The following is a 16,597-nucleotide window of genomic DNA, read 5'->3' on the forward strand; positions in this document are numbered from 1 at the left end:
GAAAAGACTTGTATTTATTTACTAACCAAATACATACATTTTCACAATTTTTACCTCAGCGATAGTTAGTTAGCTAGTTATCAACAGCCAGTTGGTCAGGTTGTCTTCCTACATAGGCCTCTTCTTTCTGTTTTCACTTGTCTCTTTTACGAGGTCATCATTTCCATCCTTCCGTCGGATCGTCTTCCCATCTCTTTATTTGACGGCGTCTTTTCCTTCTCCCATCTCTTTATTTGACGGCGTCTTTTCCTTCTCCCATCTCTTTATTTGACGGCGTCTTTTCCTTCTCCCATCTCTTTATTTGACGGCCTCTTTTCCTTCTCCCATCTCTTTATTTGACGGCGTCTTTTCCTTCTCCCATCTCTTTATTTGACGGCCTCTTTTCCTTCTCCCATCTCTTTATTTGACGGCGTCTTTTCCTTCTCCCATCTCTTTATTTGACGGCGTCTTTTCCTTCTCCCATCTCTTTATTTGACGGCCTCTTTTCCTTCTCCCATCTCTTTATTTGACGGCCTCTTTTCCTTCTCCCATCACTGGGATACCATTCTATCGTCTTTCGACCATTTAACTTTTTTCCCTTTGTACAATTAAATACTTAGCTACCAGTTTTTTTGTGATATATTAAAATTCTGTTTAATCGTTAATGAAATAGTTAATTTTAGTTTTATTAAAATTAATATAATAAGAGAACCCCATCCAATTCAATTTAAATACGTTACTTAATCCACAATGTAATAAATCTGTATTTCTTCCCGCTTGGCTTTCGAGTATTTGGGCAAGATTTTTTGCGGCTTTTTTAAACTTTTATCGTTTTACTCTGTAAATTTACAATAAACCATATTGATTTATACAACTTAACATTTCTTACACTACCTATTGGTAGAAATCGAACAGAAAGCCGTTCCCAACGAATGGGTTTATTTTTTAAGTTTATCAACAAACAACGACAGAGAATTATTTTTATAATATGAAAGGATATATGAAAATAAAAACTCAACAGCTCTCATATGTTTCCATCAACACCTAAATTTATAATCTTCGTTAAAAACTAATATAACCTTTACCAGGTGTATTACTACATCGTGGACTCACCGCGCAACGAAGGCAAGGACTTCTTCGAGATCAGCATGCAGACTGGAGAAATCTTCACAAAAGTGGTGTTTGACAGAGAAAAGCAAGGTGCCTACGCTTTAGAAGTAGAGGCAAGAGATGGAGCCCCCTCGGCGCGACCGAATTCAGAGAATCAGCCGAATTCAGGTGAGTCGAGAGCCAAATATTTTTATTTAAACGAAAAGTATAGGAAAACATTCCGATGTTAACCTAAGTACATTGTTATTTTACGTAACAATCACTTTAAAAAGCATAGTCTAAAAATGCAGTTAACAGTGTAAAATAGTATTTATTTGAATATATATGAATTAAATGTATTAAGTCTCAATTATTTTTATATAAGAGCGATGACTAATACAACATAAATTGAAAACCACTTTTAGTGGTTTCATGTGAGTTATAAAGAATAGCATCTTTTAATATAATATGTTATAGAAACTAATTTTCTGAAGTAGTCATGAATGGAATGTTGTTTGTGTAGTTCTCCTTCGAATAATTCACGTGTATTGTTGCCGTTTACGTATTTGCTACGAGGCCTACGCTAATGCTACGCACGAGGTAGCATTGTTTGAATTTTCGTTTGACGTGCCTTGCATAAGAATTTTGTCTGGGAACATTTGATAATACACTCATGCAATGAAAGCAAAACAATAGTGGGACAAGATTACGTTAAATAATTGTGCAACGTACCTCAACACAAAAGACGCGATTACGAGAATTAAAAGACAAATTAAAAGATTTCATCTTGCTAATATCGTATAATAAGCACAATTAGCTTATAATAAAACTGTCTAAAGATTCTTGATGCCCCGAAAGTTAAATTAAAATATATTTATAATCTGAAAGTTTGTGACTGGTAAACCAAAATAAGTGCCAAATTAGCATAAAATCTTCGCATTCGTGAGGCAAAATATGCGCGAAAGGTTTAATAAAGGTCGAGAGAAGTCAACGTAAAGGAAAAACTTACTTTAAATATATGTATAAATGCCGTCAGGAAGGTCTTAGAGTTACAAGCTGTCAGTAGCGCACGGTCCCGGCTTAATCACTTTGCGACCCGCATTCTAATGTACATTTTTTTTCTCTATTCAGCATCGTAAGGTTACCCGCGCTGTCGACTTTCTAAGCATTATTTAATTCTCCACTGACCCTTATCGCCGCAAATGTTGACAGTTAAACGAGAGTGTCATATTTCACAGAATTCTAGTCAATTGGAAATTGATTATATCAGTGCCGGTGACGGTATAAATTGTCCGCTCCAGGCCACGTCCTATTAGAGAGGCGTTCTAGGGTATCGCGTCATCGTAAATCAAGTAGCAGGATAATAAACCGCCGCTGGCATAATCCGACTAAGCTTCTATTCCTTGTATATGTCTCACAATAGTCTTGAATCAGCTCAGTGCTTAGCACCTTACGATATACAATTTCCTTACATATCATGAATACTGTAAATCTATACGACCCAATAAAACCACATCTAACAGTATTCGATCGTAAAATGCATACCGTTATCTTTGTTTACTGCTGGGAAAACGAACACCGTGTGTTTGTCCACCGTTCCTTGTGTAGACAACAGGTGAAGGAAATAGTTTAAATTAAATTCATATGCCACTTTGTAATATTCACTTTAAAATTATAATACAGACAAAAAAAGGGTGCGTGTACTTCTGTACGCGCGTAAGAAGTTATACTTCCTTGGCATTATTAAAAATAGTTTTTGAGTGCATGCAAATAATTAATTACAATTAAATAATCAAAGACTGGAAAAGGAGGCATTATAGTCAATAAAGTTCAGTTTACATTTGAAAAATTAAATAAATAAATATTTATTATTATTCTCTTACATTAAGTGTAACATAAATTCTATTATTATTCGAATGTTGTTTTTAAATTATGTCCAATGCCGTAGCATCTTCATTCTGTTAATTTCGTGTCACGGTGCGCGCGCATCGTAAAATTTCACTCTCATCTATTTTTCATAACGCGCCTAAAGAAGTATAACTTCAAAAACTCAGCTGACTATAATTTTGATCATGTTTACAAAAGGATGTTTCGCTTTAAAATTTACTGTTATTTAACGGAAATGAAGTATCCGTGAGGCAGAATCATTTAACACTCTCTTTCACCTTTTCGTCTTACCCATGTTCTACAATAATACAATAAATTCCTTCGTCTTAATCTCCTAATTGTTTTAATAGACAATTGTTGATCAATATATAAATTGAGTTATGAACTGTATACATAGAGGTTTGTTACAATGAAATAGTGGAAAAACTTTTTGGCTCGGAATATAGTTAGTTTTGCGTAGGGCCTATAAGCCACGTACCATTTCAGCATATTGCAGCACATTTGTGTCCGGAGCCCGATCGTGCCTGTTTCGCATACTGATTACGTCTGGAGGATAATAGTATGGGAAATAAAACTTCGGACTCGTTTCGAGCTATTAGCTATTTGGGGAAACTGATAAAGGCGGTCGTAAAAGTATTGTTCTTATTCGAAAGGAAGTACATGTTTGCAATTTTTTGCTACTGTCTTATAGTAAGTACATCTTTAGTTAAAATTAAAGTTCATAGACTCGTTCGTGCATTGAACTAATATCCCAAGCTATTACTTGTCACGCTAAAAGTTTCATAAGAGGTTTATGTTTTGATTTTTGAGTGACTTCGTGAATTTGATCAATTGAAGGTTAATGATTCTTATTACATTATTCTATTCCATTAGTTTTTGTATTTTATCATTATTATTTCTTATATAAACTTATTTAGAAAGCCAATTACAATTTAAAAAAATTGTGGCCCAGTGTCCGTTTGACCTTTTATTTATCAGCTTAAATCGCAATAACGTGTTTAAAATATTCACGTAATTTTATTGAATAAAATAATCCGCATACAACAATTACGTTAACCAATTTTTACTTAGCAAACATTATTTAAAATTAAATCTTTGTCCTCTATAAAATAATTAAGAAATGGTTACATTAAGACTGTCTTATAACTGGAAATTGTGAAATTTTATAAGATTGTAAAAAATAATTAATTGCTCAGCTCACTTAAATTAAATATTTTAGAACGTGCTATTTCATTTTAATTTATTACTTACTGTGGCGACTGTGAAATTATTCCCGTTTTTATTTCGTCTTTCGATTCTGTTTTACTTTGGTCTGTTTGTTTACGGCTTACATAATTGACTGAGCAAGATATACGTTTTATGTTAATTAAAATTTTTATTGCTTTCCTGTTTTTCTTCTACTCTAATGGAGTAATTCAATTTATGTAGCTTATTTCTTAGATGTAAGTCTGTTGTTTGATGGATATATTTTCCAGAAGAGGCCTTGAGGCCATTTTCAAAAGATGTAGATGTTAATGTCTAAATTTTGTATTAATTAGATGTTAATTTGTGAATTAAAATTATCTCTTATAATTAATATTTCAGCCGCTTTAATAGATGATTCTGCTCTCCTTAATAACTAAACTGAAACTGAGTTCAGTTATTTACAATATGAAAAATAAATTCTAGTTATTATTTACAAACAATTTCGTTAATCTCACGTAAACTCTAGATTTACAAAGTTTAATAGTCGGGGGACTAGATCGTATTTCGGTTCATATAATTGACTTTCATAATAGGTTTTGTTTTCTTACCACAAATAGTTTTTTATTATTATCTCGGTTGGCCGTCTAGACATTCGAAAATTTTGCTGTAAACATTTGATGATGTAGTTAAATAGACTACTCTATGTACCTTGCACGAACCAATAAAATAGTAAAAAAAAATTCTCATAGGGCCTCATAGCCTAGCGGTCTTATTAAGTGGCAGCTAGATGAGGGGTACCGGGTTCGATTCCCGGTTCGAGGGCAAGTTTTAATTTAATTTAAATTTGTTCTCGGCCTTTGGGAGGGTTGTGCGGTACCGGGCGAGTGCCTAAACCGTACATGGAGGACATGATCGAATTTCTAAGGCAAAAAGCACGAATGATAAAAATCTCATACTTGACGCTGGCTAATGCACAAACCGTGCCAGAGCCATAAAAAAAAAATTTCTATGAAACAGTTGAATATCGCTCCGTGTGTGTATTCGGCACAACAGAGAAGCACGAACATAGTTTGAATATAATTCTTGTAGTTAACTGTTGCGTTCCAAATGTCAAACATCATCGTTTTGACGTATACGAATACTGGACGAAACTATTGCAAAGACCCCTGAACGTATATCTCGTATTAATAACTCCCTGAGAGAACAGAGCATTGTTCTACAAAATCACGATTGTAAAATGGAGCCGTGTTTCTCCAAGTCGTCTATTTCAAGTATTTCCAATTACTTGGGCTTAGAGAAGCACAATGTCGCCAAGTGACAAAGCAATATTCCCGTGGTCTGCGGGAACTTCGTGGCCTACATTTAACGCAGCGCCCTCGAGAATTTGTGATGAGGACTCGCCCGAGTGCACTGCTGAGGATTACTGCCACAAACTACTAAATATTACCGTTTGCTTAAGCTTAACGGCTCGAGGTTACGATTGTTTTTTACTATAACTTCCTTCTTTATTTAAAATGGTTATTCGTTTATATATCTCATGACATGACATGATCCCTTTGCTTTTATAGAAACATATGCAGTATCGCTTATGAACGGTAAGATTACGGTCCAAACGAAATCTCACTTTTAAAAGGTAAAAAAATCGATTCTCTTGAATGAATAAAAATAATATGAGTTTTGAACTAGACCTAATACATTTTCTTCTTAGACAAGGCCCATTTAACTATTTTTAGTTTCTTTAATACACCTTTGTAGAGCGTTTTAGATGTTATTGCATCCGGTTATCCAGTAAATTAACTCGGGAGATTTATAAGGGCAATGTAGGCGTTAAGTGACAAATAACTGTATAGGGAAGGAATTTTCTTAAAACGCCAGCTCGACAAGAGGTTTTATGGTGCTATAACACCGCTTTGTCCCATAAAAAATCACCTCACTTGAATGAGTTTTGTCTTTAATACTTGTAATACGTTTTAATCTTGACTAGTATTAAAATTTCAATACTATTATTTCAAGTTTCGCATCAAAAAACGGGCAAAGCTATCGTATCGAGGAGCTGTTTTAATTAAAATAGAACATCGGTCCGTTGGAATGGCTCGATTTCGCTTGTTCGCCCGACAGACAGTTCAATAAGGGACAGAGGATGCTAATTAAAATCTCTAATAACAATTAATTTGTGACAACAGTGCTAACGACGAAATTGCCTCGTCTCTGTTATGACAACACTACTTGACGTAATTGTTTTTAGATAATTTGATACAATTTAAATACATACTGTTTGTTTTTTATAATATGCGAAGTATAAAGCATGTATTTATTTATTCGCACAAAACATCACAAAGAGTTCAAGACACATATAAATTAAGATTATTAGCGACAATACAACAATACAAGTATTATCAACCAATACCAATTACCAATCTAGGATTGTACATGCTTCCTTTATTAACACCCAAAACGAGCTCAGCAACACCATGAGATCATAGCATATTATAGATAAAATGAACGAAAAATTTAATGATGGAATGGACGAAATTCATCTAAACAATTAATTTTCTAACATATTACTAGTATTATAATTCTTATTGTCTAAACTAAACTCCAAATAAATTACAAAATATTTGAGGATTAAAGTAATTATACTTTGATATCAGTAAAATATCGAATATATTTGTTTTAATTTTTTGTTCATTCAATACCAAAAATTTAATAGGAAAACGGAAGATATCGGTGTCGTCTTACCCAGTTAATTTTCCGGGTGTTACGCGATAGCGTCGTAGAGAAAATTCGTATTATCATTTCTTTTGCGAACATCTCTATATACAATTCGAGGTTAATATCCAAATGGCAGAAGGAATCGGAACAGGGCGTGGCCACTGTTGAGTAATGGAAGTTTGAGCTCTTATGAGGAGGGTCCACTTATGTCACGCGTAATGGTATGATTGATAATACTTATTGAAGTAAAAACAGTAGGGCTTTGTTAGTTTAGTGATACATAGGATATTGAGTTAGGAAAAAGATTTGTTTGTTCAGATCGTGTTTTTATATGGTAAGAGGTAAATTTATTTACCTCTAAATAAATGAGAGGTTAATGTATTTGCACCGTGAGCTTGGTAGTTTACGAGGCTTCAAAAAAAATAACATTGTGCCTTCTAAAACTTATATGGATAGCGATCGATACGCGAGTTCGATTGTCAGCGAATAAATACCTTTGCTACTTTGACCTTTGAATCTTTAAGAGTAATGTAAGAATCTCATGTTTGCCGTGCCGTACTTGGAAATTAAAGGACTTTAATCAGGTTTAGTTTACTAATAGAGTTAAAATACTGTAGGCATGTAGAGCCTATGACTTCTATATGCGATACTGGATTGCAATAAGGTAATGTAGTGCTGTATCTTGAGGAGTATCACAATGCAAAATATTTTAGTGTTAATAATAATAATTAAGCCTCATTTATTCCTTGAAAAATTTACAAAATAATATTTACAAAAAGTTACAAAATATACACAGTAAAGTTAAAAAAATTTAGTGTATTTAACATAATAATAGTTCATTAATTAATTCGCTCTCCCAAACCCCAATGACGCTAACAACGAAACGAAATATAGTTCTTCCAATATCCGCTGCACAAACGTGTTATTAGAACGCACGTTGAACGAAACTCAATATTGAAATGACGGATAGGGATTACTTTTACTGAACTTTAACTAACCGATGCCATTCGTTGTCACACCATGTTAGCGTAATTCTTACAAGAAATAAGGAATACGCACATCCTACTCTAGATATTTATAACATCATTGTATTCTGTACTGCTTTTAAAGATAGTTTTATCTCAATTAAATAATTATTTCTACACGTTCTATATAAAGAGTGCGTGCGTACAAAGTACACATGTCAGAAATGAAACTTCTTTGGAAAACTAATTTTTAAGTCTTGTTCATATTTATACAAATCTAAAACTTTAGATTTCCGAGACTTAGACTTAGGAAGATATGTTAGGAATTTAATGAATTTAAATGTCATTAAAATATTAAAAATGTCGAAAATTAATACAAATAATAAATTTATTTCTTCGATAGTTAATAAAAACAATTACAATTCGTCATTTGAGATTTCAATAAATTATTTTGCATAAAATATAAAATACTATATATTTCATAAATTCTCTTTACGACATTTTAATTTTTAAAATATAATATCTATAAGGTAATTCACCCTTCTCACACTCTCAATCGGTTTTAATCGCTCTCTCCCCTTTCTTCGATGAAAACGCTGCACACCTTCGTGACGTTCCGTAAAAATTTTACCCTGATGCGCCTAAAGAAGTTGCACTTCAAAAATACAATATCATTATTTTTAAATACGCGGCTGAAATTTTAAGACATTCATTATTGAGCGTTTAAACTTGAAATAGGCGCAAAATACTTAGAGATGGGTGAGACGGTAATGGTCTGGGATTTAAAAAAGGCCCGAGATTTATTTCTTTTGTTTTGAACCTTTTAAAAAACATATAAATCATTACGTAGGGACTTATTTAGCGCAACTTTCAAAATCCTTGACAAAGATCATATAAACACTTATAAGATTGTCACATTTAATGAATTTTAAATTGGGTTTATGCCGTCTAAATTACTATATTATATAATTAATTTTTTAATGATACAAGCGCAACTTTACCTCATTTAAAATTTTTTTTAGGTTTAAGAATAACTTTATTTCCCATAAGAATTGCATAGATAATTCACTTATATGGGAAACAATATGTAAAACTAAGATTAATAATTAGAGCGCACACATGTACGTATATAAAATAACAAAACAAAACAGCAACTAAAATGTGGGTAGACAGATAATAAACTCGATCAGTCAACCAAGCAAAAAATAGATGTTTGAATTCGATTTTTTACTAGATGTGGCATTGATGGCATAGTCGGATATAGCAAGTTTATATTTATTATAAGACTATTTTATTTATAGTTTATTTATATATTTTGGGTATGTACATGGTTTATAAAAAAAACTTTGATATTTAAAATGTCATTACCAATATGGTATATTTTTTAATAGTACTTCTCGGGCTACTGTCCGTATAATTCCCGTTCCCTATGCGTTTTGCCGTAATTGTCATCTTTTATGAAGTAAGAATGAAAAAACTCCCGCAATCCACTGTACACACAACAGTGTACTGCGAGTACACTGTTTTATACTTAGTCACAAAAACAAAGTTTTGTTATAGTTATGCAGCAATGAAAGCAAAGTTTCATCTTGAAATCATATCGCTTAGTCGGGTATAAAATTTGTTTTATTTCGAGTTTTGCCTTTGATGGAAAGTTTTATATTTTTAAACCATTCAGGGACTTGTCCCAGCTGTATTTGTAGAGCGCATAAAGGGAACTCTTTGGGATTGATTTAACAACACAAAAACAATTTCCATTGTTATTTACGTACCTTGCTTAGTATAAATGGATTTCGTGGAGTTTTAAATTGCATTTCAAAGTTCGTAAGGTTTTGGTAAAACTTTGAGCTCCTAGATCGATTTCTTATATTTTGTTATAATCTACCGATTCTGTAGAGTCTGGGTAAGAAAATGATCCGATTTACTAGTACTGAAAGTAATGTGAATTTGTTTGGCTGTTTCCTTTTAAGATTAATTATGTTTTGTTTTATTTCTTCATGACTTGATATTTCTATAGAACTTAACCAGAACTATTTGATAATATGGCTTTTTAATAATCAATTAACTTTTTTGGCTAATTGACTTTGTTACTAATTTCGGGTATTGTATTTCGTATTATTGTATTATGCATGATATTTCGAATAATGATAACTTCCTTATGTAAACATAGTTTATTATTATCATTTATATGTTACCTACATTACTACTATAATTAAGATATTGTGTAAGTACAGTTCTATCTATATACGGGAATCAGCCAGAAGGAATGTCTTAATACTTAAAATTGCTAAAACTGACCTTTCTCCGTGTAAAATGTAGATAAAAAGCGGTAACGTCATAAAAAAGAAATTAAGCTAACTGTGAGGTTTTATTGCAATCCTTATAAGTAATTGAAAAAGCTGGGTTATGTTATAATATAACCAGTCAAATTTAAATAGATACTAATTACTCTTCGCACGCTGTTATGTAAAAAGTAGAAACGAACTCAGCTAATTTGTATCCACGAAAAGTGTAAAATGTCCATATAATAAAATATTATGTAGGTCATACAAAAATGTCTTTTAAATTCCAATGAGACTCGAATGAAAACCGTTGAAATATATTCAATAATTCTAAGGCCGTTAATTAATTCGAGATTTCAATTCAATTCTTATCGTTTTCAATTTGATAGAAATCAGTTAATTTTATCGAATTATACAGTTCGCTGGCTGGAGCAGGTGTTGAAATATATAGGACACTCCGCTGTCTTCAATTTTCCATTATACTAGTAATTCCTACTCACGTACTGAGCGGTAATACTCACCACTACTCGACCGATATACTGCAACTTGAAATTGTTTCACTACAATGCAAGCATCGTAATTTGTACTTTTACAGCACTATTCACGTTTTTAATCGTTTAATGTTAACTGTTACCATCGTCTTAGAGCTTTTAGCAACGATAGTTGTGTATAGAAATTAGGTCAATGAGAAATGCATATATCCCTAGGTAGATAACGTACTATCAGCAAACTCGGTTTACTATACAGACGAATACTCTTTGAATTTTCTTACGTCATACATTTTGTACTAATAAATTTTAATGTTGTTGATAATTTTGTTATTCTATATTATACCAAACTTTTAATTTGTTGTATACCCCTTATTTACGATAGTATACGATTTGGATATCTTCTATAAAAAAACAGAAATGTTTTTTATTGCCTACAACTAAATTTTGTGAGCATTTCTATTGAATTTTTTTGCAAATAGTACGTAGCACCTTTTATGTTTTAGGAGAAATATTATGTTACTGCGAGTTCTTAATACACTCTAATGACCTACTTTTGCCATAATTACGTCTTCGCGTATTCGACCTACCGTATAAATGAGCGAAATAGTAATTTTAATGACTCATTATCCAAGTTATTTCAAGTATTGCAGTCATTATTGCGAAAAACTACGTTAAAAGTTGTGCTACTATTTGTATGATTCCAAATTTAAAGAATTGAAAGAGTCAAGGCGCTGCAAGTTATATTAAATAAATAACAGGCATTTGTTTTGTGAAGATATATTTCGGCAAACATAAAAAGGATGAACATTGATTATCTATTGCAATTAAGATCATCTAACTATAATATTAATTGTATTTGTTTCTTCGGTAAAACAAGTGTTTTAGAGATAAAAGCTGATTTTCGATTGTGACCCGAGCTTAATTTGAAATACACTCACTACTAAAGCTATTTCTCTAAAAAGAATTAAAATCCCTGATATCCAATTCAGAATAAATTCGTGCATATTAATGAAAGCCTTAAAAGAAAAGCGTCTCAAGAAGGTTAATTAAGTTTTTCGGCAATTCCATGGAATTAGCTCAATTTAGAAACTAGACCAGTGTATTTCCGCGCAAGCCTAGTGATTTCCGCAGTACATTAATAAAGTAGACGCATGTTAGATAAATTAGACACTTCAATTAAGGATAGACATAAATGATGGTGATTGAATGAGTGACTGTGATGTTTGCTCTTGGTAATAGGAGTAGACATGCAACTTAGTTTAATGTATATGTATTATTATACATTAATACTACTATTGTAGAAACATTAATACTAGAATTTTAAATGTGTTTTCAGTTAGAGTTAACGTGAATTTTATTAAATTAAAGGAAAAAATAAAGGATCAGAATTATATTGAACCTATTTTGTTTTGTTTCGCAACAAGAAAATAGCTTTTTATTTCTAGCAATTTTAAACGTAAACGTGTAAAAAATTGTTTAAAGATGAAACATTCAAGAGCCGGAAGCAACTGTAATCTAGACTTTGCGAATAAATTGAGATATTTTAATTACACTTTAATCAATGCGTTCTTAATCTATATTGCGAAACTTGGCACGCGAACTCTTTGCTAGAGAGAGCCAAATGTGGTGATGTTAATTTTGTTTTTCGTTATCGCTTCGGCATAATCTTATGCGTTCTTCATGGCGTTGCACTTATCATTTATACTACTGTGTAATCTTATGTTTTTGTTGCATAATGAAATTACACATTCAAAAATAAACTAGCTATTGAAGTCAATAGAATTAAATTTTATATTTTTGAAGCCTACTAAGAGCAGTGTCGACCTAGTTTCCTCAGCGTGCGACCCTCGTCCCTGAGGTCTTAGGTTCGAACTCCGGCTGTGCTCCAATGGATTGTCTGTGTACGCATTTAACACTCACACGTACTAAAGTCAGGAAAGAAGAAAAAGAGAAAGTCAGGCACAAAATATGTCTGATCACCTACTCGCCTATTAGAAGGAACAAATGATCATGAAATAGATACAAAAATCTAAGGGCCAGACCTAAAAGGTTGTAGCGCCTCTGGTTTAGTTCAGAAGCCCCAAGGGCTTCGCTCGCATCACGCTTTAACTATAAATAATCATTCCTTTTTGGAATGTCCAAATCTTAAAATATATCTAATATTCTGGTTAGACTCTAACCCTATGTGGGTTAGGTGGTGCATTGATAAATCAGGAATAGTTAGTTTTGGGGATAAGTCTAAAGAACCTCAACAAATTTAGGTTAATTAGATTTTGTATGGCAAAAATAAAGATCCCTAGAGCAGCGGTAAACAATATTACCCTTCGAATTGAGTATACTTTTAAAAGGTACGAGAAAACTTAAAACCACTGAAAGTAAATTTGGTTCGTTAATTTCGATCTTAAATACGAATAGGTACTATGAAGAACATAGTAAAGTTTCAGAAAAATGTTATTTTCGGGCTTTCAATGGCAATAGTAGGTAGTCTCACCTAAAACATAGGTTTGCTAAGAATAGAACCTGTCCTGGGCTATTATCTAAGTCCACTGTACACTGCTCTACTAATACCACAGATACATATTACTTTATTTCTAAAATCGTATAGAAATTACATTGATAATATGGACAGTATGAATACACACTATTATCTCATTGGCTAATTCATATTGGAAATAAAACATACTTAATCAGATTAAATGCTTTTGATTTTACTACTAATTTCTCTACTATCACACTTTTAAAATTATTTATTTGCTGTTTAAAATTATAAGCCTCCCACGCCGATACGCGTGTATATTTGTAAACCACATGATACATCAATCGTTTTATTATTATTCTTATTCTAAATATTTCTAAAATTGTATTTTAATCACGTAAAGTATTTCTTAGTTACACAATGGATGAAACTAAACATTAAACGCTTTAGATTAAATTTTCTCTAAATTTGTTTAGTACATTTGGAAGTTAGACAATTTATTACCAACTATTAGGCTGGAACGGGTACTAAATCATCACGATAATAATAACGTATACTGATGATTATACATTGTGAGGAATAATTAACTGCTGAGGTTGAACCCCGCTCTGTATCTCCATTACCCAAGTATTTCTTAATTAATGCGAGAATTTAGAATAATTTAACCTAATTTGTTTTATGAAATTGTCATTTAAAAAATTGTAATAAAAATTTGGTTAAAGTTCAACTATATTTCCCCCCACTATTTTGGGTATTGGTTTTTTATGTATGGCGTCTCATATATAGAGCATAGGGCAGACACAATCCTTCGTCTTTTTCATTGATCTTATTTAATATTATATCATACTTAGTTGGTAATAAACTTACTTGTAGTGTTTAGAAAATTTAATAAAACTGTTCAGTCTCGTAGTATTTGTATTTTAATATTAGCAGATATATTTTAGTACGTTTACCTCATACATTTTTTGGTATAGTTTCCCGTTCAACATTATAAAATCCCGCATGGTTGTTTCACCATTGAATCCATATTCGGTAGATTTTGGCTATACAATTTCTGAATACTTCAGTCGTAATTTACAATGAAGTTTGCTAGTGTTCCATTATAGCAAAAATTGTTTGAAAGCATACCGTAAATAGGCTTTGAATGCCCCAATCACAGTAACTTTTAGCGTATGCCTCTGCAATGCTTTAGAATTTATGGTCTTTGCTCGTTATGAGCGAGTTAGCCAATGTGCGACATGGCTGGCAATGCTATTTCACGACCGCCAGCGACGCTCTAATATTGCCCTATGGCAATTTATGATCTGGCTCGACCTTCCAATGTCTACATAAACCAGCTTCGTAATTCACTTCAATTAGGTCCCGACAAAGAGATTAAAATGAACACAGATGGGACGAGTGAAAGATATTTGGGAACTAAGTTATATTACATTAGCTGACCCGGCAAACATTTGTTTTGCGATGTATATTATTTCTAGGAAACATTTTTTTAGTTCATTAAAAATAACTATCTACAATAATAAAAAATAGGAGTTGATCGTAGAGGGGTTGTATATATTTTTTAATGTTACATTAAAAATTTAAATTTCGTCCAAAAAATAAAAATAAAATGTTAGGAGACAACCTTTATCACTTAGGGGTATGAAAAATAGATAGTAGCCGATTCTCAGACCTACTGAATATGCATATAAAATTTGATACAAATCGTTCTCGTTTCGGAGGAGTATGGCAACTAACATTGTGACACAAGAATTTTATATATGAGATGTACTGTAATGTACTTTGTGCATATTTTTGATGCTATGTAATTTGATGATTTATGATTGAACATAAGTAGGAAAACCCATAATGCCCTTATAACATTTAATAACATGTTGTTTGCATTAAATGTTTTATGAGCTTCGCAGCATTTAAGTGATCTCATCTCATTATTTTGATTGTATAAAAAGTATGCAAACCGGTTTTTTTTTTCAATAACTTTTTAAAATTTAAGCTGAATTTAGGCTTTATATAAACATATATTCAAACCTTATGATACTATCTAGTAGAATGAAATTAATTTAATTTTAGACTAAACAAATATACTTTCACTGTAAAAATCATACGAGTATATAGGTTAGTTACCGTCTAAGGTGTATCTAAGGCAAATCTATTATATATAGAGTATAGACAGTATAAGAAAATACGCTTGTAATAACCAAACATTGTATAATATAACAATATCCCGTCTTAAATATAAATACCTATAAAATGAGGTAGTAATATAAAATACTTTAAAAACCTTAAGATTTTTAAATTTTCCTGAGATTTTTCCGTTTATTCGCTGAAAACTCGTTACAGCTGTAAGCAGGTGCGTTGAAAATTTCTATCGAATTTCTTTCAGCTCACGTTTTGTCCTCAAGACACTGAACATCCTGAACGTATACAAAATTACGAAATCCTATTTATTATTTAGAATATTTATTATCATGAAGGCTTTATGTGGATCAATTTAAGAAAATATTCTTACCACCTTTTTTCGGCGATTATTATTTTTAAATAAAACGTTTAGTAACTGATTCTACAGAATTTAAGAAAAATTTTCATTACCCAAGAAGGCACTTTCTTTAAAAACATTCCAACTTTTTAAGGAATTCGTATTAACTTTTCCCGGAAATAGAATTAAAAAGAAAGAGTACAATGATTCCCAACATTCCCTACGTAAATCTCGTAATACTGTGATAAGAATGTACTCTTCGCGTTTAATATTTATTGTTAAACCTCCTTACAATTCGTATAATCCTGGTACGCACGTACTTTTTTTAGCAGTCTTTGTTCTTTATTGCATTTAACGAATTTCTCACAAAGTAAGTAATTTATAATAATTACAAGATATTCCAAAAGTTCCAATAAAAGCTTTTATATAGTCGATTTAAATAATTAAACCAAACTCACATCATACCAATCAAATTCATTCCTTAAGCTATTAAAACCTTTAATGTATTTAAAAATTGATTTACTCTCGGTTTCCTTTATATATTTTGCGAAGCAGGAGCCCCATAGAAGCCTAAAATATAATGGGATCAGGGAGAGACTCAAAAGGTATTGTTCATCCTGCTCTAATCCCAGCCAAGAACTGTTATTTTCTTCTCGTATATCACACATGTGTGTACTGCTTTGTTTTAACGTTTTCACTCTGAGTTAATAGGATTCGAAATTTGGTTTGGAAAAGCATTATCACTTGCAAATACGGATAGAACCGAGATTATGATAACGTGTGTGTGTATAGAAATACTTCAATGCTTAGATACGAGTTCAGAACTAGCTGTACATAAGTTTTTTAAACGGAAATTCTGCTTGAGGTAGTCCAATTAAATATATGGGTCGTATCGAATTCACTGTCAGTGTCATATAGTGCACTATTATGTATCAGGACAATCGCATGAGTGAGTTCTGATCATCGAACGATAAAGTCTAGCGTTGGCAATTCCTGCTTTATAAAATATACAGTTTTAATTGCATTTAGTTACCATAATATTACAATTACTTAAA

The 16,597-nt window shown here is 31.9% G+C and overlaps 1 protein-coding gene across 6 annotated transcripts in view; it reads left to right on the forward strand.

The window, feature by feature from the left end:
- The window catches only part of LOC125056539 (neural-cadherin), a 286,418-nt gene that overhangs the window by 53,961 nt on the left and 215,860 nt on the right, over positions 1 to 16,597 (forward strand). For all 6 annotated transcript variants that reach the window (XM_047659677.1, XM_047659679.1, XM_047659676.1 and 3 more), the window contains one exon: positions 1,068 to 1,257. In XM_047659677.1, coding sequence (XP_047515633.1) covers positions 1,068 to 1,257 — 190 coding nt within the window. The remainder of the gene's footprint in view (positions 1 to 1,067; positions 1,258 to 16,597) is intronic.

Source organism: Pieris napi, chromosome 15, assembly GCF_905475465.1.
Source record: "Pieris napi chromosome 15, ilPieNapi1.2, whole genome shotgun sequence".
In the NCBI taxonomy this organism is placed as follows: domain Eukaryota; kingdom Metazoa; phylum Arthropoda; class Insecta; order Lepidoptera; family Pieridae; genus Pieris; species Pieris napi.